Source organism: Cygnus atratus, chromosome 15 (genome assembly GCF_013377495.2).
Source record: "Cygnus atratus isolate AKBS03 ecotype Queensland, Australia chromosome 15, CAtr_DNAZoo_HiC_assembly, whole genome shotgun sequence".
NCBI classification, from domain to species: Eukaryota; Metazoa; Chordata; class Aves; order Anseriformes; family Anatidae; genus Cygnus; species Cygnus atratus.
Genome location: NC_066376.1, coordinates 1,228,440 through 1,253,218, shown reverse-complemented (window position 1 = coordinate 1,253,218; position 24,779 = coordinate 1,228,440). Strand labels below are relative to the sequence as shown.

The 24,779-nt window shown below is 48.0% G+C and overlaps 1 protein-coding gene across 5 annotated transcripts in view; it reads right to left on the bottom strand.

Moving 5' to 3' along the window:
• Positions 1 to 19,641: 19,641 nt before the first annotated feature.
• Positions 19,642 to 24,779, bottom strand: part of ARHGAP17 (Rho GTPase activating protein 17) — a 42,493-nt gene continuing 37,355 nt past the window's right edge. For 2 of the 5 annotated variants that reach the window (XM_035563441.2, XM_035563445.2), the window contains one exon: positions 19,642 to 20,563. In XM_035563441.2, coding sequence (XP_035419334.1) covers positions 20,433 to 20,563 — 131 coding nt within the window. In that variant the 3' untranslated portion in view covers positions 19,642 to 20,432. Of the gene's footprint in view, positions 20,564 to 22,542; positions 22,588 to 24,499; positions 24,524 to 24,779 lie in introns of all 5 variants that reach the window. The other 3 variants (XM_035563443.2, XM_035563444.2, XM_035563442.2) reach the window with 3 other exon arrangements.

Genomic DNA, 24,779 nt, shown 5'->3' with positions numbered 1-24,779 from the left:
GGGAGGGCAGAGAGCACCCGCAGGGCTCTGAGGCCGGGACAGGCCCACTGCAACTCCACTTGAGTACCTCCGCTCCCCGCGGGCATGGAGCCCACCGCACATGGGGCTGGTGGTGGCCGCAGGCAGAGCTCTGGGATGGGCCCAGCAGCAGCTGCTCCCTCCTGGCACCACAGCCCCTGAACATGCACTGGCTTCACACAGTGCTGCCCAACAGTCACCTTTGCACCCCCAGCACCCTCCTGAGCCCTGTCATATGCAAGCTCACAACCTGAGGTTTGTCCCAAGATCTTTATGGGAGGTTCATGTGGCGATATCAGCTGCAGCTCTAAGTGTTCAGCTTCGCCCCAGCTCAAGATGCCACAGTCCGTGGAAGAGGTGCTCTCATTGCTCCAGGCTGCTGCTGCTAGCAGCAACATATTTTAAAACCTTCAGCTCATGGGTGCCCTGGGAAATCAGAGCTTGTGCCAGGGGATGCACCTCCAGAAGTGGCACACCCAGGAAGAGATGCTGTGGAACTGCACAGCACCATCCAAATGCAGCGTTTTCACAGCTCCTACCCTGCTGACAGATGGGTCTTTATGCACTGCGCCTTCGGTATAAAGGCCATCTCTTTCTTTTCAGCTGAAAAAGATGGTTTCAGTACCAAAATCTTTATTTTCAAATGTTCCCTAGTGAATTCATCATTTGACCCAAGTATTCCTCAATAATTAAAAAAAAAACAATTCAGTGATTTCAGCTGTTGCTCCATGTTTCCCCAGAAAGCTTTCTTATTCAGCTCCTCTTCAGCTCAGGTCCAGCTCTTCTCTCTCAGCCTCTTCCCAGGGAGTTCAGCTCTTGCCCCCTTTCCCCCAATAGGATTAAAAAGAAACTCAGTGATTTCAGCTGTTGCCCCATGTTTCCCCCCAAAAGCTTTATTATTCGGCTCCTCCAGCTCTTCTTTCTCAGCTCCTTCCCCATGATTTCACCTTTTGCTCTCCTATTTCCTCTCCTAAATCTGGTGTCTTAGCTTGTACCCAACTATTTCAGCTCTTGCCCATTTCCCCAGAAAAATTAAAAAAAAAAAACAAAACAAACACAACTCACAGTCAGTGATTTCAGCTGTTGCCCCATGTTTCCCCAAAAAAGCTTTATTATTCACCTCCTCTTCAGCTCAGGTCCAGCCCTTCTTTCTCAACCTCCTCCCAGGGAGTTCAGCTTTTGCCCCACGTTTCCCCCCAAAGGTTTAAAAAGAAACTCACAGTCAGTGATTTCAGCTGTTGCCCCATGTTTCCCCCCAAAAGCTTTATTATTCAGCTCCTCTTCAGCTCAGGTCCAGCCCTTCTTTCTCAACCTCCTCCCAGGGAGTTCAGCTTTTGCCCCACGTTTCCCCCCAAAGGTTTAAAAAGAAACTCACAGTCAGTGATTTCAGCTGTTGCCCCATGTTTCCCCCCAAAAGCTTTCTTATTCAGCTCCTCTTCAGCTCAGGTCCAGCTCTTCTCTCTCAGCCTCTTCCCAGGGAGTTCAGCTCTTGCCCCCTTTCCCCCAATAGGATTAAAAAGAAACTCAGTGATTTCAGCTGTTGCCCCATGTTTCCCCCCAAAAGCTTTATTATTCGGCTCCTCCAGCTCAGGTCCAGCTCTTCTTCCTCAGCCTCCTCCCAGGGAGTTCAGCTTTTGCCCCAAGTTTCCCCCCAAAGGTTTAAAAAGAAACTCACAGTCAGTGATTTCAGCTGTTGCCCCATGTTTCCCCCCAAAAGCTTTATTATTCCGCTCCTCCAGCTCTTCTTTCTCAGCTCCTTCCCCATGATTTCACCTTTTGCTCTCCTATTTCCTCTCCTAAATCTGGTGTCTTAGCTTGTACCCAACTATTTCAGTTCTTGCCCATTTCCCCAGAAAAATTAAAAAAAAAAAACCAAAACAAACACAACTCACAGTGATTTCAGCTGTTGCCCCATGTTTCCCCAAAAAAGCTTTATTATTCGGCTCCTCCAGCTCAGGTCCAGCTCTTCTTCCTCAGCCTCCTCCCAGGTAGTTCAGCTTTTGCCCCAAGTTTCCCCCCAAAGGTTAAAAACACAACTCACAGTCAGTGATTTCAGCTGTGGCCCCATGTTTCCCCAAAAAAGCTTTATTATTCACCTCCTCTTCAGCTCAGGTCCAGCTCTTCTTCCTCAGCCTCCTCCCAGGGAGTTCAGCTTTTGCCCCACGTTTCCCCCCAAAGGTTTAAAAAGAAACTCACAGTCAGTGATTTCAGTTGTGGCCCCATGTTTCCCCAAAAAAGCTTTATTATTCGGCTCCTCAGCTCAGGTCCACCTCTTCTTTCTCAGCTCCTTCCCCATGATTTCACCTTTTGCTCCCCCATTTCCCCTCTTAAATGTGGAGTCTTAGCTAGCACCCAAGTATTTCAGTTCTTGCCCATTTCTCCAGAAAATTAAAAAAAAAACCAACAACAGAAAAAAAACACTCATAGTCAGTGATTTCAGCTGTTGCCCCATGTTTCCCCAAAAAAGCTTTATTATTCCGCTCCTCCAGCTCTTCTTTCTCAGCTCCTTCCCCATGATTTCACCTTTTGCTCTCCTATTTCCTCTCCTAAATCTGGTGTCTTAGCTTGTACCCAACTATTTCAGCTCTTGCCCATTTCCCCAGAAAATTAAAAAAAAACCACCAACAACTCACAGTCAATGATTTCAGCTGTTGCCCCATGTTTCCCCCCAAAAGCTTTATTATTCCGCTCCTCCAGCTCTTCTTTCTCAGCTCCTTCCCCATGATTTCACCTTTTGCTCTCCTATTTCCTCTCCTAAATCTGGTGTCTTAGCTTGTACCCAACTATTTCAGCTCTTGCCCATTTCCCCAGAAAATTAAAAAAAAACCACCAACAACTCACAGTCAATGATTTCAGCTGTTGCCCCATGTTTCCCCCCAAAAGCTTTATTATTCCGCTCCTCCAGCTCTTCTTTCTCAGCTCCTTCCCCATGATTTCACCTTTTGCTCTCCTATTTCCTCTCCTAAATCTGGTGTCTTAGCTTGTACCCAACTATTTCAGCTCTTGCCCATTTCCCCAGAAAAATTAAAAAAAAAAAACCAAAACAAACACAACTCACAGTGATTTCAGCTGTTGCCCCATGTTTCCCCAAAAAAGCTTTATTATTCGGCTCCTCCAGCTCAGGTCCAGCTCTTCTTCCTCAGCCTCCTCCCAGGGAGTTCAGCTTTTGCCCCAAGTTTCCCCCCAAAGGTTAAAAACACAACTCACAGTCAGTGATTTCAGCTGTGGCCCCATGTTTCCCCAAAAAAGCTTTATTATTCACCTCCTCTTCAGCTCAGGTCCAGCTCTTCTTCCTCAGCCTCCTCCCAGGGAGTTCAGCTTTTGCCCCACGTTTCCCCCCAAAGGTTTAAAAAGAAACTCACAGTCAGTGATTTCAGTTGTGGCCCCATGTTTCCCCAAAAAAGCTTTATTATTCGGCTCCTCAGCTCAGGTCCAGCTCTTCTTTCTCAGCTCCTTCCCCATGATTTCACCTTTTGCTCCCCCATTTCCCCTCTTAAATGTGGAGTCTTAGCTAGCACCCAAGTATTTCAGTTCTTGCCCATTTCTCCAGAAAATTAAAAAAAAAACCAACAACAGAAAAAAAACACTCATAGTCAGTGATTTCAGCTGTTGCCCCATGTTTCCCCAAAAAAGCTTTATTATTCCGCTCCTCCAGCTCTTCTTTCTCAGCTCCTTCCCCATGATTTCACCTTTTGCTCTCCTATTTCCTCTCCTAAATCTGGTGTCTTAGCTTGTACCCAACTATTTCAGCTCTTGCCCATTTCCCCAGAAAATTAAAAAAAAACCACCAACAACTCACAGTCAATGATTTCAGCTGTTGCCCCATGTTTCCCCCCAAAAGCTTTATTATTCAGCTCCTCTTCAGCTCAGGTCCAGCCCTTCTTTCTCAACCTCCTCCCAGGGAGTTCAGCTTTTGCCCCACGTTTCCCCCCAAAGGTTTAAAAAGAAACTCACAGTCAGTGATTTCAGCTGTTGCCCCATGTTTCCCCCCAAAAGCTTTATTATTCGGCTCCTCCAGCTCAGGTCCAGCTCTTCTTCCTCAGCCTCCTCCCAGGGAGTTCAGCTTTTGCCCCAAGTTTCCCCCCAAAGGTTTAAAAAGAAACTCACAGTCAGTGATTTCAGCTGTTGCCCCATGTTTCCCCAAAAAAGCTTTATTATTCAGCTCCTCAGCTCAGGTCCAGCTCTTCTTTCTCAGCTCCTTCCCCATGATTTCACCTTTTGCTCCCCCATTTCCTCTCTTGAATGTGGTCTTAGCTAACACCCAGCTATTTCAGCTCTTGCCCATTTCTCCAGAAAATTAAAAAAAAAAACACTCATAGTCAGTGATTTCAGCTGTTGCCCCATGTTTCCCCCCAAAAGCTTTATTATTCGGCTCCTCCAGCTCTTCTTTCTCAGCTCCTTCCCCATGATTTCACCTTTTGCTCTCCTTTTTCCTCTCCTAAATCTGGTGTCTTAGCTTGTACCCAACTATTTCAGCTCTTGCCCATTTCCCCAGAAAAATTAAAAAAAAAAAACCAAAACAAACACAACTCACAGTGATTTCAGCTGTTGCCCCATGTTTCCCCAAAAAAGCTTTATTATTCACCTCCTCTTCAGCTCAGGTCCAGCCCTTCTTTCTCAACCTCTTCCCATGGAGTTCAGCTTTTGCCCCACGTTTCCCCCCAAAGGTTTAAAAAGAAACTCACAGTCAGTGATTTCAGCTGTTGCCCCATGTTTCCCCAAAAAAGCTTTATTATTCGGCTCCTCCAGCTCAGGTCCAGCTCTTCTTCCTCAGCCTCCTCCCAGGTAGTTCAGCTTTTGCCCCAAGTTTCCCCCCAAAGGTTAAAAACACAACTCACAGTCAGTGATTTCAGCTGTGGCCCCATGTTTCCCCAAAAAAGCTTTATTATTCACCTCCTCTTCAGCTCAGGTCCAGCTCTTCTTCCTCAGCCTCCTCCCAGGGAGTTCAGCTTTTGCCCCACGTTTCCCCCCAAAGGTTTAAAAAGAAACTCACAGTCAGTGATTTCAGTTGTGGCCCCATGTTTCCCCAAAAAAGCTTTATTATTCGGCTCCTCAGCTCAGGTCCACCTCTTCTTTCTCAGCTCCTTCCCCATGATTTCACCTTTTGCTCCCCCATTTCCCCTCTTAAATGTGGAGTCTTAGCTAGCACCCAAGTATTTCAGTTCTTGCCCATTTCTCCAGAAAATTAAAAAAAAAACCAACAACAGAAAAAAAACACTCATAGTCAGTGATTTCAGCTGTTGCCCCATGTTTCCCCCCAAAAGCTTTATTATTCCGCTCCTCCAGCTCTTCTTTCTCAGCTCCTTCCCCATGATTTCACCTTTTGCTCTCCTATTTCCTCTCCTAAATCTGGTGTCTTAGCTTGTACCCAACTATTTCAGCTCTTGCCCATTTCCCCAGAAAATTAAAAAAAAACCACCAACAACTCACAGTCAATGATTTCAGCTGTTGCCCCATGTTTCCCCCCAAAAGCTTTATTATTCAGCTCCTCTTCAGCTCAGGTCCAGCCCTTCTTTCTCAACCTCCTCCCAGGGAGTTCAGCTTTTGCCCCACGTTTCCCCCCAAAGGTTTAAAAAGAAACTCACAGTCAGTGATTTCAGTTGTGGCCCCATGTTTCCCCAAAAAAGCTTTATTATTCGGCTCCTCAGCTCAGGTCCACCTCTTCTTTCTCAGCTCCTTCCCCATGATTTCACCTTTTGCTCCCCCATTTCCCCTCTTAAATGTGGAGTCTTAGCTAGCACCCAAGTATTTCAGTTCTTGCCCATTTCTCCAGAAAATTAAAAAAAAAACCAACAACAGAAAAAAAACACTCATAGTCAGTGATTTCAGCTGTTGCCCCATGTTTCCCCCCAAAAGCTTTATTATTCCGCTCCTCCAGCTCTTCTTTCTCAGCTCCTTCCCCATGATTTCACCTTTTGCTCTCCTATTTCCTCTCCTAAATCTGGTGTCTTAGCTTGTACCCAACTATTTCAGCTCTTGCCCATTTCCCCAGAAAAATTAAAAAAAAAAACAAAACAAACACAACTCACAGTCAGTGATTTCAGCTGTTGCCCCATGTTTCCCCAAAAAAGCTTTATTATTCACCTCCTCTTCAGCTCAGGTCCAGCCCTTCTTTCTCAACCTCCTCCCAGGGAGTTCAGCTTTTGCCCCACGTTTCCCCCCAAAGGTTTAAAAAGAAACTCACAGTCAGTGATTTCAGCTGTTGCCCCATGTTTCCCCCCAAAAGCTTTATTATTCAGCTCCTCTTCAGCTCAGGTCCAGCCCTTCTTTCTCAACCTCCTCCCAGGGAGTTCAGCTTTTGCCCCACGTTTCCCCCCAAAGGTTTAAAAAGAAACTCACAGTCAGTGATTTCAGCTGTTGCCCCATGTTTCCCCCCAAAAGCTTTCTTATTCAGCTCCTCTTCAGCTCAGGTCCAGCTCTTCTCTCTCAGCCTCTTCCCAGGGAGTTCAGCTCTTGCCCCCTTTCCCCCAATAGGATTAAAAAGAAACTCAGTGATTTCAGCTGTTGCCCCATGTTTCCCCCCAAAAGCTTTATTATTCGGCTCCTCCAGCTCAGGTCCAGCTCTTCTTCCTCAGCCTCCTCCCAGGGAGTTCAGCTTTTGCCCCAAGTTTCCCCCCAAAGGTTTAAAAAGAAACTCACAGTCAGTGATTTCAGCTGTTGCCCCATGTTTCCCCCCAAAAGCTTTATTATTCCGCTCCTCCAGCTCTTCTTTCTCAGCTCCTTCCCCATGATTTCACCTTTTGCTCTCCTATTTCCTCTCCTAAATCTGGTGTCTTAGCTTGTACCCAACTATTTCAGCTCTTGCCCATTTCCCCAGAAAAATTAAAAAAAAAAAAACAAAACAAACACAACTCACAGTGATTTCAGCTGTTGCCCCATGTTTCCCCAAAAAAGCTTTATTATTCGGCTCCTCCAGCTCAGGTCCAGCTCTTCTTCCTCAGCCTCCTCCCAGGTAGTTCAGCTTTTGCCCCAAGTTTCCCCCCAAAGGTTAAAAACACAACTCACAGTCAGTGATTTCAGCTGTGGCCCCATGTTTCCCCAAAAAAGCTTTATTATTCACCTCCTCTTCAGCTCAGGTCCAGCTCTTCTTCCTCAGCCTCCTCCCAGGGAGTTCAGCTTTTGCCCCACGTTTCCCCCCAAAGGTTTAAAAAGAAACTCACAGTCAGTGATTTCAGTTGTGGCCCCATGTTTCCCCAAAAAAGCTTTATTATTCGGCTCCTCAGCTCAGGTCCACCTCTTCTTTCTCAGCTCCTTCCCCATGATTTCACCTTTTGCTCCCCCATTTCCCCTCTTAAATGTGGAGTCTTAGCTAGCACCCAAGTATTTCAGTTCTTGCCCATTTCTCCAGAAAATTAAAAAAAAAACCAACAACAGAAAAAAAACACTCATAGTCAGTGATTTCAGCTGTTGCCCCATGTTTCCCCCCAAAAGCTTTATTATTCCGCTCCTCCAGCTCTTCTTTCTCAGCTCCTTCCCCATGATTTCACCTTTTGCTCTCCTATTTCCTCTCCTAAATCTGGTGTCTTAGCTTGTACCCAACTATTTCAGCTCTTGCCCATTTCCCCAGAAAATTAAAAAAAAACCACCAACAACTCACAGTCAATGATTTCAGCTGTTGCCCCATGTTTCCCCCAAAAGCTTTATTATTCGGCTCCTCCAGCTCTTCTTTCTCAGCTCCTTCCCCATGATTTCACCTTTTGCTCTCCTATTTCCTCTCCTAAATCTGGTGTCTTAGCTTGTACCCAACTATTTCAGCTCTTGCCCATTTCCCCAGAAAAATTAAAAAAAAAAAACCAAAACAAACACAACTCACAGTGATTTCAGCTGTTGCCCCATGTTTCCCCAAAAAAGCTTTATTATTCGGCTCCTCCAGCTCAGGTCCAGCTCTTCTTCCTCAGCCTCCTCCCAGGGAGTTCAGCTTTTGCCCCAAGTTTCCCCCCAAAGGTTAAAAACACAACTCACAGTCAGTGATTTCAGCTGTGGCCCCATGTTTCCCCAAAAAAGCTTTATTATTCACCTCCTCTTCAGCTCAGGTCCAGCTCTTCTTCCTCAGCCTCCTCCCAGGGAGTTCAGCTTTTGCCCCACGTTTCCCCCCAAAGGTTTAAAAAGAAACTCACAGTCAGTGATTTCAGTTGTGGCCCCATGTTTCCCCAAAAAAGCTTTATTATTCAGCTCCTCAGCTCAGGTCCACCTCTTCTTTCTCAGCTCCTTCCCCATGATTTCACCTTTTGCTCCCCCATTTCCCCTCTTAAATGTGGAGTCTTAGCTAGCACCCAAGTATTTCAGTTCTTGCCCATTTCTCCAGAAAATTAAAAAAAAAACCAACAACAGAAAAAAAACACTCATAGTCAGTGATTTCAGCTGTTGCCCCATGTTTCCCCCCAAAAGCTTTATTATTCCGCTCCTCCAGCTCTTCTTTCTCAGCTCCTTCCCCATGATTTCACCTTTTGCTCTCCTATTTCCTCTCCTAAATCTGGTGTCTTAGCTTGTACCCAACTATTTCAGCTCTTGCCCATTTCCCCAGAAAAATTAAAAAAAAAAACAAAACAAACACAACTCACAGTCAGTGATTTCAGCTGTTGCCCCATGTTTCCCCAAAAAAGCTTTATTATTCACCTCCTCTTCAGCTCAGGTCCAGCCCTTCTTTCTCAACCTCCTCCCAGGGAGTTCAGCTTTTGCCCCACGTTTCCCCCCAAAGGTTTAAAAAGAAACTCACAGTCAGTGATTTCAGCTGTTGCCCCATGTTTCCCCCCAAAAGCTTTATTATTCAGCTCCTCTTCAGCTCAGGTCCAGCCCTTCTTTCTCAACCTCCTCCCAGGGAGTTCAGCTTTTGCCCCACGTTTCCCCCCAAAGGTTTAAAAAGAAACTCACAGTCAGTGATTTCAGCTGTTGCCCCATGTTTCCCCCCAAAAGCTTTCTTATTCAGCTCCTCTTCAGCTCAGGTCCAGCTCTTCTCTCTCAGCCTCTTCCCAGGGAGTTCAGCTCTTGCCCCCTTTCCCCCAATAGGATTAAAAAGAAACTCAGTGATTTCAGCTGTTGCCCCATGTTTCCCCCCAAAAGCTTTATTATTCGGCTCCTCCAGCTCAGGTCCAGCTCTTCTTCCTCAGCCTCCTCCCAGGGAGTTCAGCTTTTGCCCCAAGTTTCCCCCCAAAGGTTTAAAAAGAAACTCACAGTCAGTGATTTCAGCTGTTGCCCCATGTTTCCCCCCAAAAGCTTTATTATTCCGCTCCTCCAGCTCTTCTTTCTCAGCTCCTTCCCCATGATTTCACCTTTTGCTCTCCTATTTCCTCTCCTAAATCTGGTGTCTTAGCTTGTACCCAACTATTTCAGCTCTTGCCCATTTCCCCAGAAAAATTAAAAAAAAAAAAACAAAACAAACACAACTCACAGTGATTTCAGCTGTTGCCCCATGTTTCCCCAAAAAAGCTTTATTATTCGGCTCCTCCAGCTCAGGTCCAGCTCTTCTTCCTCAGCCTCCTCCCAGGTAGTTCAGCTTTTGCCCCAAGTTTCCCCCCAAAGGTTAAAAACACAACTCACAGTCAGTGATTTCAGCTGTGGCCCCATGTTTCCCCAAAAAAGCTTTATTATTCACCTCCTCTTCAGCTCAGGTCCAGCTCTTCTTCCTCAGCCTCCTCCCAGGGAGTTCAGCTTTTGCCCCACGTTTCCCCCCAAAGGTTTAAAAAGAAACTCACAGTCAGTGATTTCAGTTGTGGCCCCATGTTTCCCCAAAAAAGCTTTATTATTCGGCTCCTCAGCTCAGGTCCACCTCTTCTTTCTCAGCTCCTTCCCCATGATTTCACCTTTTGCTCCCCCATTTCCCCTCTTAAATGTGGAGTCTTAGCTAGCACCCAAGTATTTCAGTTCTTGCCCATTTCTCCAGAAAATTAAAAAAAAAACCAACAACAGAAAAAAAACACTCATAGTCAGTGATTTCAGCTGTTGCCCCATGTTTCCCCCCAAAAGCTTTATTATTCCGCTCCTCCAGCTCTTCTTTCTCAGCTCCTTCCCCATGATTTCACCTTTTGCTCTCCTATTTCCTCTCCTAAATCTGGTGTCTTAGCTTGTACCCAACTATTTCAGCTCTTGCCCATTTCCCCAGAAAATTAAAAAAAAACCACCAACAACTCACAGTCAATGATTTCAGCTGTTGCCCCATGTTTCCCCCCAAAAGCTTTATTATTCGGCTCCTCCAGCTCTTCTTTCTCAGCTCCTTCCCCATGATTTCACCTTTTGCTCTCCTATTTCCTCTCCTAAATCTGGTGTCTTAGCTTGTACCCAACTATTTCAGCTCTTGCCCATTTCCCCAGAAAAATTAAAAAAAAAAAACCAAAACAAACACAACTCACAGTGATTTCAGCTGTTGCCCCATGTTTCCCCAAAAAAGCTTTATTATTCGGCTCCTCCAGCTCAGGTCCAGCTCTTCTTCCTCAGCCTCCTCCCAGGGAGTTCAGCTTTTGCCCCAAGTTTCCCCCCAAAGGTTAAAAACACAACTCACAGTCAGTGATTTCAGCTGTGGCCCCATGTTTCCCCAAAAAAGCTTTATTATTCACCTCCTCTTCAGCTCAGGTCCAGCTCTTCTTCCTCAGCCTCCTCCCAGGGAGTTCAGCTTTTGCCCCACGTTTCCCCCCAAAGGTTTAAAAAGAAACTCACAGTCAGTGATTTCAGTTGTGGCCCCATGTTTCCCCAAAAAAGCTTTATTATTCGGCTCCTCAGCTCAGGTCCACCTCTTCTTTCTCAGCTCCTTCCCCATGATTTCACCTTTTGCTCCCCCATTTCCCCTCTTAAATGTGGAGTCTTAGCTAGCACCCAAGTATTTCAGTTCTTGCCCATTTCTCCAGAAAATTAAAAAAAAAACCAACAACAGAAAAAAAACACTCATAGTCAGTGATTTCAGCTGTTGCCCCATGTTTCCCCCCAAAAGCTTTATTATTCCGCTCCTCCAGCTCTTCTTTCTCAGCTCCTTCCCCATGATTTCACCTTTTGCTCTCCTATTTCCTCTCCTAAATCTGGTGTCTTAGCTTGTACCCAACTATTTCAGCTCTTGCCCATTTCCCCAGAAAAATTAAAAAAAAAAACAAAACAAACACAACTCACAGTCAGTGATTTCAGCTGTTGCCCCATGTTTCCCCAAAAAAGCTTTATTATTCACCTCCTCTTCAGCTCAGGTCCAGCCCTTCTTTCTCAACCTCCTCCCAGGGAGTTCAGCTTTTGCCCCACGTTTCCCCCCAAAGGTTTAAAAAGAAACTCACAGTCAGTGATTTCAGCTGTTGCCCCATGTTTCCCCCCAAAAGCTTTATTATTCAGCTCCTCTTCAGCTCAGGTCCAGCCCTTCTTTCTCAACCTCCTCCCAGGGAGTTCAGCTTTTGCCCCACGTTTCCCCCCAAAGGTTTAAAAAGAAACTCACAGTCAGTGATTTCAGCTGTTGCCCCATGTTTCCCCCCAAAAGCTTTCTTATTCAGCTCCTCTTCAGCTCAGGTCCAGCTCTTCTCTCTCAGCCTCTTCCCAGGGAGTTCAGCTCTTGCCCCCTTTCCCCCAATAGGATTAAAAAGAAACTCAGTGATTTCAGCTGTTGCCCCATGTTTCCCCCCAAAAGCTTTATTATTCGGCTCCTCCAGCTCAGGTCCAGCTCTTCTTCCTCAGCCTCCTCCCAGGGAGTTCAGCTTTTGCCCCAAGTTTCCCCCCAAAGGTTTAAAAAGAAACTCACAGTCAGTGATTTCAGCTGTTGCCCCATGTTTCCCCCCAAAAGCTTTATTATTCCGCTCCTCCAGCTCTTCTTTCTCAGCTCCTTCCCCATGATTTCACCTTTTGCTCTCCTATTTCCTCTCCTAAATCTGGTGTCTTAGCTTGTACCCAACTATTTCAGCTCTTGCCCATTTCCCCAGAAAAATTAAAAAAAAAAAACCAAAACAAACACAACTCACAGTGATTTCAGCTGTTGCCCCATGTTTCCCCAAAAAAGCTTTATTATTCGGCTCCTCCAGCTCAGGTCCAGCTCTTCTTCCTCAGCCTCCTCCCAGGTAGTTCAGCTTTTGCCCCAAGTTTCCCCCCAAAGGTTAAAAACACAACTCACAGTCAGTGATTTCAGCTGTGGCCCCATGTTTCCCCAAAAAAGCTTTATTATTCACCTCCTCTTCAGCTCAGGTCCAGCTCTTCTTCCTCAGCCTCCTCCCAGGGAGTTCAGCTTTTGCCCCACGTTTCCCCCCAAAGGTTTAAAAAGAAACTCACAGTCAGTGATTTCAGTTGTGGCCCCATGTTTCCCCAAAAAAGCTTTATTATTCGGCTCCTCAGCTCAGGTCCACCTCTTCTTTCTCAGCTCCTTCCCCATGATTTCACCTTTTGCTCCCCCATTTCCCCTCTTAAATGTGGAGTCTTAGCTAGCACCCAAGTATTTCAGTTCTTGCCCATTTCTCCAGAAAATTAAAAAAAAAACCAACAACAGAAAAAAAAACACTCATAGTCAGTGATTTCAGCTGTTGCCCCATGTTTCCCCCCAAAAGCTTTATTATTCCGCTCCTCCAGCTCTTCTTTCTCAGCTCCTTCCCCATGATTTCACCTTTTGCTCTCCTATTTCCTCTCCTAAATCTGGTGTCTTAGCTTGTACCCAACTATTTCAGCTCTTGCCCATTTCCCCAGAAAATTAAAAAAAAACCACCAACAACTCACAGTCAATGATTTCAGCTGTTGCCCCATGTTTCCCCCCAAAAGCTTTATTATTCGGCTCCTCCAGCTCTTCTTTCTCAGCTCCTTCCCCATGATTTCACCTTTTGCTCTCCTATTTCCTCTCCTAAATCTGGTGTCTTAGCTTGTACCCAACTATTTCAGCTCTTGCCCATTTCCCCAGAAAAATTAAAAAAAAAAAACCAAAACAAACACAACTCACAGTGATTTCAGCTGTTGCCCCATGTTTCCCCAAAAAAGCTTTATTATTCGGCTCCTCCAGCTCAGGTCCAGCTCTTCTTCCTCAGCCTCCTCCCAGGGAGTTCAGCTTTTGCCCCAAGTTTCCCCCCAAAGGTTAAAAACACAACTCACAGTCAGTGATTTCAGCTGTGGCCCCATGTTTCCCCAAAAAAGCTTTATTATTCACCTCCTCTTCAGCTCAGGTCCAGCTCTTCTTCCTCAGCCTCCTCCCAGGGAGTTCAGCTTTTGCCCCACGTTTCCCCCCAAAGGTTTAAAAAGAAACTCACAGTCAGTGATTTCAGTTGTGGCCCCATGTTTCCCCAAAAAAGCTTTATTATTCGGCTCCTCAGCTCAGGTCCAGCTCTTCTTTCTCAGCTCCTTCCCCATGATTTCACCTTTTGCTCCCCCATTTCCCCTCTTAAATGTGGAGTCTTAGCTAGCACCCAAGTATTTCAGTTCTTGCCCATTTCTCCAGAAAATTAAAAAAAAAACCAACAACAGAAAAAAAACACTCATAGTCAGTGATTTCAGCTGTTGCCCCATGTTTCCCCAAAAAAGCTTTATTATTCCGCTCCTCCAGCTCTTCTTTCTCAGCTCCTTCCCCATGATTTCACCTTTTGCTCTCCTATTTCCTCTCCTAAATCTGGTGTCTTAGCTTGTACCCAACTATTTCAGCTCTTGCCCATTTCCCCAGAAAATTAAAAAAAAACCACCAACAACTCACAGTCAATGATTTCAGCTGTTGCCCCATGTTTCCCCCCAAAAGCTTTATTATTCAGCTCCTCTTCAGCTCAGGTCCAGCCCTTCTTTCTCAACCTCCTCCCAGGGAGTTCAGCTTTTGCCCCACGTTTCCCCCCAAAGGTTTAAAAAGAAACTCACAGTCAGTGATTTCAGCTGTTGCCCCATGTTTCCCCAAAAAAGCTTTATTATTCAGCTCCTCAGCTCAGGTCCAGCTCTTCTTTCTCAGCTCCTTCCCCATGATTTCACCTTTTGTTCCCCCATTTCCTCTCTTGAATGTGGTCTTAGCTAACACCCAGCTATTTCAGCTCTTGCCCATTTCTCCAGAAAATTAAAAAAAAAACAACAACAGAAAAAAAACACTCATAGTCAGTGATTTCAGCTGTTGCCCCATGTTTCCCCCCAAAAGCTTTATTATTCCGCTCCTCCAGCTCTTCTTTCTCAGCTCCTTCCCCATGATTTCACCTTTTGCTCTCCTATTTCCTCTCCTAAATCTGGTGTCTTAGCTTGTACCCAACTATTTCAGCTCTTGCCCATTTCCCCAGAAAAATTAAAAAAAAAAAACCAAAACAAACACAACTCACAGTGATTTCAGCTGTTGCCCCATGTTTCCCCAAAAAAGCTTTATTATTCGGCTCCTCCAGCTCAGGTCCAGCTCTTCTTCCTCAGCCTCCTCCCAGGTAGTTCAGCTTTTGCCCCAAGTTTCCCCCCAAAGGTTAAAAACACAACTCACAGTCAGTGATTTCAGCTGTGGCCCCATGTTTCCCCAAAAAAGCTTTATTATTCACCTCCTCTTCAGCTCAGGTCCAGCTCTTCTTCCTCAGCCTCCTCCCAGGGAGTTCAGCTTTTGCCCCACGTTTCCCCCCAAAGGTTTAAAAAGAAACTCACAGTCAGTGATTTCAGTTGTGGCCCCATGTTTCCCCAAAAAAGCTTTATTATTCGGCTCCTCAGCTCAGGTCCACCTCTTCTTTCTCAGCTCCTTCCCCATGATTTCACCTTTTGCTCCCCCATTTCCCCTCTTAAATGTGGAGTCTTAGCTAGCACCCAAGTATTTCAGTTCTTGCCCATTTCTCCAGAAAATTAAAAAAAAAACCAACAACAGAAAAAAAACACTCATAGTCAGTGATTTCAGCTGTTGCCCCATGTTTCCCCCCAAAAGCTTTATTATTCCGCTCCTCCAGCTCTTCTTTCTCAGCTCCTTCCCCATGATTTCACCTTTTGCTCTCCTATTTCCTCTCCTAAATCTGGTGTCTTAGCTTGTACCCAACTATTTCAGCTCTTGCCCATTTCCCCAGAAAATTAAAAAAAAACCACCAACAACTCACAGTCAATGATTTCAGCTGTTGCCCCATGTTTCCCCCCAAAAGCTTTATTATTCAGCTCCTCTTCAGCTCAGGTCCAGCCCTTCTTTCTCAACCTCCTCCCAGGGAGTTCAGCTTTTGCCCCACGTTTCCCCCCAAAGGTTTAAAAAGAAACTCACAGTCAGTGATTTCAGCTGTTGCCCCATGTTTCCCCAAAAAAGCTTTATTATTCGGCTCCTCAGCTCAGGTCCACCTCTTCTTTCTCAGCTCCTTCCCCATGATTTCACCTTTTGCTCCCCCATTTCCCCTCTTAAATGTGGAGTCTTAGCTAGCACCCAAGTATTTCAGTTCTTGCCCATTTCTCCAGAAAATTAAAAAAAAAACCAACAACAGAAAAAAAACACTCATAGTCAGTGATTTCAGCTGTTGCCCCATGTTTCCCCCCAAAAGCTTTATTATTCCGCTCCTCCAGCTCTTCTTTCTCAGCTCCTTCCCCATGATTTCACCTTTTGCTCTCCTATTTCCTCTCCTAAATCTGGTGTCTTAGCTTGTACCCAACTATTTCAGCTCTTGCCCATTTCCCCAGAAAAATTTTTAAAAAAACAAAACAAACACAACTCACAGTCAGTGATTTCAGCTGTTGCCCCATGTTTCCCCAAAAAAGCTTTATTATTCACCTCCTCTTCAGCTCAGGTCCAGCCCTTCTTTCTCAACCTCCTCCCAGGGAGTTCAGCTTTTGCCCCACGTTTCCCCCCAAAGGTTTAAAAAGAAACTCACAGTCAGTGATTTCAGCTGTTGCCCCATGTTTCCCCCCAAAAGCTTTATTATTCGGCTCCTCCAGCTCAGGTCCAGCTCTTCTTTCTCAGCTCCTTCCCCATGATTTCACTTTTGCTCCCTGATTTCCCCTCTTGAATGTGGAGTCTTAGCTAACACCCAAGTATTTCAGTTCTTGCCCATTTCTCCAGAAAATTAAAAAAACACACTCATAGTCAATGATTTCAGCTGTTGTCCCATGTTTCCCCAAAAAAGCTTTATTATTCAGCACCTCTTCAATTCAGGTCCAGCTTTTCTTTGTCAGCTCCTGTTCTATGACTTCAACTCCTGTCCCCGTTTCCCTCATTAACAATAAATTTTACATCCTACCTTTTTTTTTTCCCAGCACTTTTATCTTGCTAACTCTGTTCTTCCATATCTCTTGTCCAGCTCCTGCCGTCTGTTTAACTCAAACTCTACACATCAGTACCAGACACCCGTCACTTGCATTGGAATTTCATGTTTTTCTTCTGGTCCCTCTCCTTTTTTTTCTTGGCTTCTGACACCTGCAAAGTTTTTTTTTTTTTATTAGAAAACCACAAAACAGTCGCGACTGTTACCGATATTCACATTAGATGCCCGCCGCCGCGCCCCGCGGGGCGCCCGCCCGGCCGCCCGCCGCGCCCCGCGGGGCGCCCGCCCGGCCGCCCGCCGCGCCCCGCGGGGCGCCCGCCCGGCCGCCCGCCGCGCCCCGCGGGGCGCCCGCCCGGCCGCCCGCCGCGCCCCGCGGGGCGCCCGCCCGGCCGCCCGCCGCGCCCCGCGGGGCGCCCGCCCGGCCGCCCGCCGCGCCCCGCGGGGCGCCCGCCCGGCCGCCCGCCGCGCCCCGCGGGGCGCCCGCCCGGCCGCCCGCCGCGCCCCGCGGGGCGCCCGCCCGGCCGCCCGCCGCGCCCCGCGGGGCGCCCGCCCGGCCGCCCGCCGCGCCCCGCGGGGCGCCCGCCCGGCCGCCCGCCGCGCCCCGCGGGGCGCCCGCCCGGCCGCCCGCCGCGCCCCGCGGGGCGCCCGCCCGGCCGCCCGCCGCGCCCCGCGGGGCGCCCGCCCGGCCGCCCGCCGCGCCCCGCGGGGCGCCCGCCCGGCCGCCCGCCGCGCCCCGCGGGGCGCCCGCCCGGCCGCCCGCCGCGCCCCGCGGGGCGCCCGCCCGGCCGCCCGCCGCGCCCCGCGGGGCGCCCGCCCGGCCGCCCGCCGCGCCCCGCGGGGCGCCCGCCCGGCCGCCCGCCGCGCCCCGCGGGGCGCCCGCCCGGCCGCCCGCCGCGCCCCGCGGGGCGCCCGCCCGGCCGCCCGCCGCGCCCCGCGGGGCGCCCGCCCGGCCGCCCGCCGCGCCCCGCGGGGCGCCCGCCCGGCCGCCCGCCGCCGCCGCGCCCCGCGGGGCGCCCGCCCGGCCGCCCGCCGCCGCCGCGCCCCGCGGGGCGCCCGCCCGGCCGCCCGCCGCCGCCGCGCCCCGCGGGGCGCCCGCCCGGCCGCCCGCCGCCGCCGCGCCCCGCGGGGCGCCCGCCCGGCCGCCCGCCGCCGCCGCGCCCCGCGGGGCGCCCCGGGGCCCTATTCCTCCCAGTACCCAAGAATCTGCTCGCTTTGCCCACACTCAACTCACCCCGTTCTACTGCCGCCACCGCACCTATTTTCATCCGTCACCGTCGTCGTCGTCTTCACACTGTGACAGCTGCTCCCCCACGTGCTAAATTTCACACCCTCGGCCCCGCCCCGCGCTAGGTTACAGCCAATCCCTGACCTCAGCAGCTACATCTGGAACCAATCCCATCCCGCCTCGCTCCGTCCAATCCCTGCCTCGGCCCTCTCAGGCCGGGCCCGCCTCCCACCCCGCCTTGTCCCGCCCCGCCCAATCATTGCCTACAGCAACTCCCTGCCCACCCAATCCGGTCTCGCTCGGCCTCGCTCTGCCCAATCCCGGCCCTGACTCTGTCAGTTCGGCCCCGCCCCCTCGCCTGTCGCGTCCGTGGCGCCGCAGCGCTGCCGCCCGCTCGTAAGGGTCCGCCGGGGACTGTCCCGGGACCGCGGCCCCGCCGTGCTCGCTCCTGACGCGGCGGGAGTTTGTCAAGGGCCCGCTCCCTCCCCCAACAGCCCCACAGAGGCGGTGTTCGGTGTCCGGGCGGGGCGCGGAGGGAAACGGGCCGGACGCCCCGGGAGGGGGCGAGACGGGACGGTACGGGAGGGACGGGACGGGACCGGGCTCCCCGTGCCTCTGCCGGGCTGCGTCTCCAGGACGCTGGTGGCAGGGAGGGCTCCCCGGGCGGCCGGGCCGCAGCGAGCCCTGACGGGACGGGCAGGGTCGGGAGGCAGCTCCGGCCTGACAGGGCGGGCACCGGGGTCGGGCGGATCGGGGCCGGCGGGCCGGGACACGGTGGGGAGCGGCATGGGCGGGGTGGGGCGGGGCGGGGCGGGGCGGGGCGGGAGCTGCCGGGGGCCGGGCTCGGTGAGCGGGGCCAGGCGGGGCGGGGCGGGGCGGGTCCATCCTGACAGGGCTCGGACGATGATTGGGCGGTGCGGAGCCGCGCCTGAAAAGGGGCGGGTCCATCCTGACAGGGCTCGGACGATGATTGGGCGGTGCGGAGCCGCGCCTGAAAAGGGGCGGGTCCATCCTGACAGGGCCAGCACGGGGATTGGGCGGTGCGGAGCCGTGCCTGAAAAGCGGCGGGTCCATCCTGACAGGGCTCGGACGATGATTGGGTGGTGCGGAGCCGCTCCTGAAAAGGGGCGGGTCCATCTTGACAGGGCCAGGACGATGATTGGGCGGAGCGGAGAAGCGCCTGACAAGGGGCGGGTCCATCCTGACAGGGCCAGCACGGGGATTGGGCGGGGCGGGGCCGCGCGCGACGAGGGGCGGGGCGGGCCTGACGGGGCGGGGCGTGGAGGTTGCAGGGCGGGGCGGTGACGCCGGGCCCGTGGGGGGGCGGGGTCTGGCCTGGGCCGGGTGCAGCCGCCGAGCGCCGGGAGCGGCCCCGAGCCGCGGGTCCGGTCGCAGCGCGCCGGGGTGGGCCCGGGACAGCCGGGCTGTGCAGAACGCCCCCAGTTTCCCCCCCGCAGCACGGCACAGCCGCACCGCCTTCCGAGCAGGCCTGCAGGTACGGGCACCCGGCGGGAGCCCGGGGGCGGCGCGGCAGCGTTACAAAACCGCCCCGTCAGGGCCCCGCCGGGTTGCTCCGTGCCCGCCCTGTGGCCTACCGGAGCCCCGGGAGCGCCACGCGCGGGTTGCGCTGCCCGCGGGGCTCTGCTGCTGCGGCCCCCCCGCGTGACGGCAGGAGCCCTGCGGACCCTGGGGAGCGCTGAGCTGCGGGGCTGGGTCGGTAACCGGGCTGAAACCGATCGGGGAGCAGCGCAGGGCTCAGGGGTTCGGAATGCTCGTTACGGGGCTGGAGCGGTGACCCGCTACCAGCAGGTGCCTTCCCTCCCAAGGCGCACCTGAGCAGAGGGCAGGGGGCAGCCAGGCTCTTTCTGATGCGGCATCAAGGACAGCGCAGCCAAAACGCGTGGAGTTTGTCACCAAGAGCCATGCGTCCCCTGGGGAACGCAGTTAACTTCATTAGCTACGGGAGTGTTACCCCCAGGGACTGATTTCCTCTTCTGCCCCACCTCCTGTTCCCAGAAACAGTATGGCCCGTTCCCTCCCACTTCTCTGCATGATCCAGGCTGTGCCCAGCGCTTCTCCCGGCGGTTCCGAGGGATCCCCGCGTGACAGAAGTGGCACGTTCAGTCCCAGGCCACGTCTTCTGCAGCCCGTGAAAGAAGAGCACGCGGAGCAGGCAGCGCCCCGCTAGCTGCGGAGCCCCGGGGAGGAGCACACGGCCTCCAGGGCAGAACTTTGCTCCTGACCGAGTGCGAACCACGGGTGCTCCGTGTGCACGCCAATAAACAGGCCTCAGGCTGACAAAAGATGGTCTTTAATTTTTATAAACGTTCACCAACCGATGCATCAAACCAGATGTTCAAAGTTCTTTCAAAATTCAACCATTTTCAATGAAAGCACAAAAAAAACACTTCCACAGTTTTACCTCAGAACTCTTGCAAGTTTCACATAAACAAAAGCAGGCTTGGTTAATACAAATAACTATGAAATAAGTATTAAGTATTGATCATTGAGTAGCAATGAAATGATTAAAGATACAGTAAGTTTCCTTCTACAGTATGACAGTCCTTCAAGGCACTAGAATACGTCCACAGTTTTGATGAGGCAACTGATAACCAGCAGTCACCACCAGCACTCCGGCATTTTTTGGTTCTTGTTTTTAAAAAGAATCTGCAGCAAATCAGTGAGGGAATGTCTCTTGCAAGGCATCTCCTTGTAATGTCTTAAGAACTAGAAATAAAAGTCTAACCATGACATTAAAAAGATTATTTCCATAATACATGCGCTTTAAATAACTAATGTTTTGCTTCTTAATCGTTTGGAATATTTGCTAATACCAGTTGTATTAGCAGCAATTATGCTTCCTATGCAAGTTTCTGCATTAATTAATTTCTTCTATCCACGATTCTGAAAAACATTGTTGAGACACAGATCATTCGACTTCTTCTGAATGGCTCAATCACTTTTGCAGTGACTCACAAGCCAGAACTCTACACAGGTTTGCCCTTTTGTCAGAAGAAGCTTTTCACTGTTAAGTCTGTTAGTTTTCCCACCAGGAGAGGAAAGTACAAAAAGTTTAAGAGTTTCCTCTATAGAGCAGTGCTTTCCGTATCATTGTCAACATCTAGCGTGAGATGGTTGTGCAGTTCTTTGCTCGCTGTCTCTGTAAGAAGCTCTGAAGAAGCGTTTTGAAGTGGTTCTTGAATACTGGAATTAGAGTCTGCACAAAAAATGAAACAGCAAATTTAACAGTCTGGACAGTGACATCGCATTCAATAGTGTATTTCTGGTGCATTTCCTTAGAAAGAAAAGGGAAAGGAAAGATCAACAAAGGCTCTGCTAACAGAGGGCTGGAACATATGTGCATGTGCACACAAAAACAGGAAAACGCTAAGCCAAACTAAAAATCTAATCGTTGGGTTGCTTCTCCTCCATACCTTTATTTTAGGTACATTAAGAAAAGCGCTTATTTCTGAAGAATGGATGGAATCAAGTGTGATTTAATATCACATTCCTCAAATCCCCACAGGAGTGATATTATACTCCAGACAGTAATATCAAAAACAGGATTGCCACTCAGCATAAAATTTGGCACCTAGGCCATCATCCAAGTAAACATCACCTAAGACTTGTAGAAGTGATGAGTACATGTTCAGATCAATAAATCCAAATAAACAGCTTGCTTTTAAACTAAGGTGACATCAACAGGAATCTTGTAAAGACTTTGAATTGTATCTTAAGCATTAAAGTCTTAACTTTAGTACAGAAGTTACGTTGTAAATGTTCAAGTTGAAAACTTTTGAGCTAAGTGACATGGAAGAGGCCAAAGCATATAGAGAACAGAAGTCTTGAGTGCAGCCTCCCCCACTTCTTTCTTAGGCCCACTGCATAAGGCTGGCTGGCACTCTTGTAATTTGCAGTAATTCTGTAGTGACACAGCTAATATAACAGCTGGAACTGTACCATATTGTTTCCTGACACCAACTGACTTGTCTTGCACAGGACAGTCAAATGTGCACTACTAGAACATTCACAAAACCTTTATTCTAGGATTAATGCTTTCTGTGAGGTGCGAACCATACATTTTCTCCCAAGTCCTGTATTAAAATTTTAGTGGTAAATAAAAAAAATCCAGAAGGCACAGAACAAAACACCGATACTGTTACGACTTGTTAAATGCCATCCACCAGGGTGAATCTTTAAAAAAGACTCCTCTCCCCAGCCCCCATTCTCATTCTGAAGACCAGTGCCCTGCTTGCAGGACTGTGAACAAGGCTGTGTTGTGTCTACAGGAAGACACACATTCAGTAGACCTTTGATAGCAATGAAGAAAATAATTACTGTGGCTACTTTAAAATCAAACCTTTTCACTTCGCCTCACATTCACAATATTTGAACTAAAACCCTGCTGATCCATGAAACCAAACTTCCTAACATCAGCAGCTCCCCTTTATCCCAACTATGATGCTTGTTTCTACAACGGATAAAAATGTAAGTACTTTCAAAGCTAGTTGATTTGGTTTTAACTTTAGATTTTTTTTTTAGGCATTTTCACTATTGTTATTAGAAGCACCATTACATAGAAGAATAAACTGCTGTTATGCAATTTCCCAAAGTCTTACACAGTTCTTACTCAAAATGTTCCACAACAAGCTGGGCCCTAGAAGAGGTGAGCAAAGAATCCAAATAGCAGAGATCCTGCACCCTAATATCTATCATTACCTACAGTACTGCTGAATTTTCATTTAAAATATGATTCAAAAGATGTACTTCAACTTTAGAAGCAGACACAGAAGTTCTCCCTACCACTACTGCATACTCAAGGATGAATCAGAAGAGGAGGTATCTGAAAGTGTGACATGACACAGGAAAGGAATGTGTGATAAACAACAGTACAGCTAACATTGAATATAAAATGAACCACTGTACTAAAACCACGGATTTCTATGTGATTTTCTGTAAGTGGAAAAAGTACAACGTGAAACTGCCCAGTCAAAACATGAATTTTACACATTCTTCTCTCCAGTACTTTTAGTACGTTAATGTAAAAGCAAGCATAAAACAGCCATGCTTTTTGCATGCCACGCTAATGATAATACAAGCAAGCAGTGTTATTTGTGACGGGTTAGTAGTGGGCATTAGCACACACATGATTATGAATCAGCAACATTTTTGGCCAATCATATGCCTTTTCCTTACCATTGAACTTTCCAATACAGTTCATACTGAATGCAGGTCAAACATCTAGATTATTTAATAAAATTTTTGATTAGAATATTCTTTCCAAGGGCTCATAACTTCAATACCATAAATAGAATTTGAGACATTACTGTCCAGTATACGGACAAAGGAATTCATTATCCTGAAAATGGTTCAGAATTCCAGTTCTGATATAAGGAAGTTTGCTTACAACTTATTTTTGGCTTCCATAATTCCTGTTTTCCCTTGCTTCACTATTTAAGGTTAAAATTAAAAATAGCTATTTCACACTGTGAATTAGATAAGACAGTTTATGGTATCAGACTGTTTAAAAATAAACGCTTACGTGTGTAAATGTTAGAGCAGATACTCTTACATAATATGCAGTGATGTTAATTCATAGCAACTATTAATTCTTTTTTAAAAACAGATTGATCTGGAAAAGTTGGATGATCCTGCACTGAGTGTACTGCTGTAGGTAAGTTTGGCTATTGCTTTAAATGTTCTCTTTTTTTTTTTTGGTGGAAGGTTTTTGTTTGTTTTCCAAGACACACTAAATTTTTAAGGTTCCTTTACCAGCTTTGCTAAAGAATGATTCTTCATCAGCTTTCCTTTACTGACTCTCCTGCATGGTAGCTTTCATACTATTGCTTATCATATACAACTTACATGGCCAATTTGCTAAGGTTTGCACTAGGGAGGAATGATATTAAGTCTTTTCAATTTTAACATTTTCAGGTTAATGATCTGTTCTTAATTTCAGTATTATTTTTTAATTTATTCAAAGTACATGACAGCTGTGTATCTCATGTCTGTAATGACTGAAAATGGACTGTCCCTGAAATTCAACACTAAAACTTGTAATTTACAAGTTTTTACAACAATTTACAATCCTCTGGTCAATTCACAATTGTTCTCATATGGCAGATGCTTTGTTTGTGTAACTTAAACTCCTCCACTAATTAAGCAGCCCCCTGCAGACCAGCTGTATATTGTTTAGAATGCAAGTATTTCTCCAGTTACATTAGGGTAAAACAAATCTTGTTTGTCTGCTATCATTAGAACAGTTTCCCTCAGAACCAGAAAAATTCCAAAATGAAAACAAGCATAGTCAACGTATGAAACATGACTTCGAAATTAAGTTAAAGTCTTTGCTTGAAGTTTGACTCATCAGCACAGTTCCCATTCTCAACTTATTTGCAAGCACTGTAAAGATCCCAAACTTAGCCTTATTTCTGAATTCTAATATTAATAGAATGCTAATTTAAGAGTCTTTCCTGTAAGCAGTCAAATCTTGAGATTATTCAGGAATGTAGCTTTAACTTTTCCAGCCTGCCATGCAGTTGATATCTTAAAAAGGTAGCATTTCCAAACCATTATCCATGAACAATAAGATTATTAACGTGCTGTTTGGCAGCTGCGATTGAACAGACTAGTACTATTAGTGAGACTGGAGCTGACAGAATGCAAATGCAAACATGCCAGAATGCAGATGCTGCTGCATCTGCAAAGGGGTTTAGTCACAGGAATGTGTGTTTTGCCAAATAAATTCCAAGTAGTTAAAAATAACTGAAAACCTAAAGTGAAAGCTACATTAAAATGCAACCACAAAATACTGAAGGAAAAAACATGAGCTGCAATATTTGCCTGCACTGACGAGAAGAAACCTCATTTCATATGGGTCACTGCTTCACACCTGGTAACTGTGTGAAGTGTTATTCAAAATAGTTATTTTTATGATTTGTTCTGAAGTATAAATTAATGTTCACAGGACTATTAAAATTAAGCATAGGGCCTAATATCTCTTACAACCAGAATGATATGTAGTAATGAAATAACATACAGAGTTGACAGAGAGCACATATTCCAAAGCGCATATACAAAATAAAGCTACAAAAAAAATATTGCTGTGCAGGAGCATTTTAGCTTATATTGCATGTTTCTAGTAAGTACAAACCTTATTCGCAGTAACCATCCCCACCTGTGAAGGCATCATGGGGTAAAGCTATTAGGCAACAGAATTTATACTTTGCATTCCAAAACATTAGTCTTATTGTACAGAAGCTGCAGTGTCATTAGAAAATTTTAACCATTATTGAATATAAGTAAAATTAAAAGCGTTAGTATTTTACATTATCTTTTCCTTCAGAACTTCCTAAAATAAACCTTTCAGGAGAACATTTCGAGATCTGCTAGCTTTTATTGTCTTTAGCAGTTGATTTTTTTTCCAAGACTTA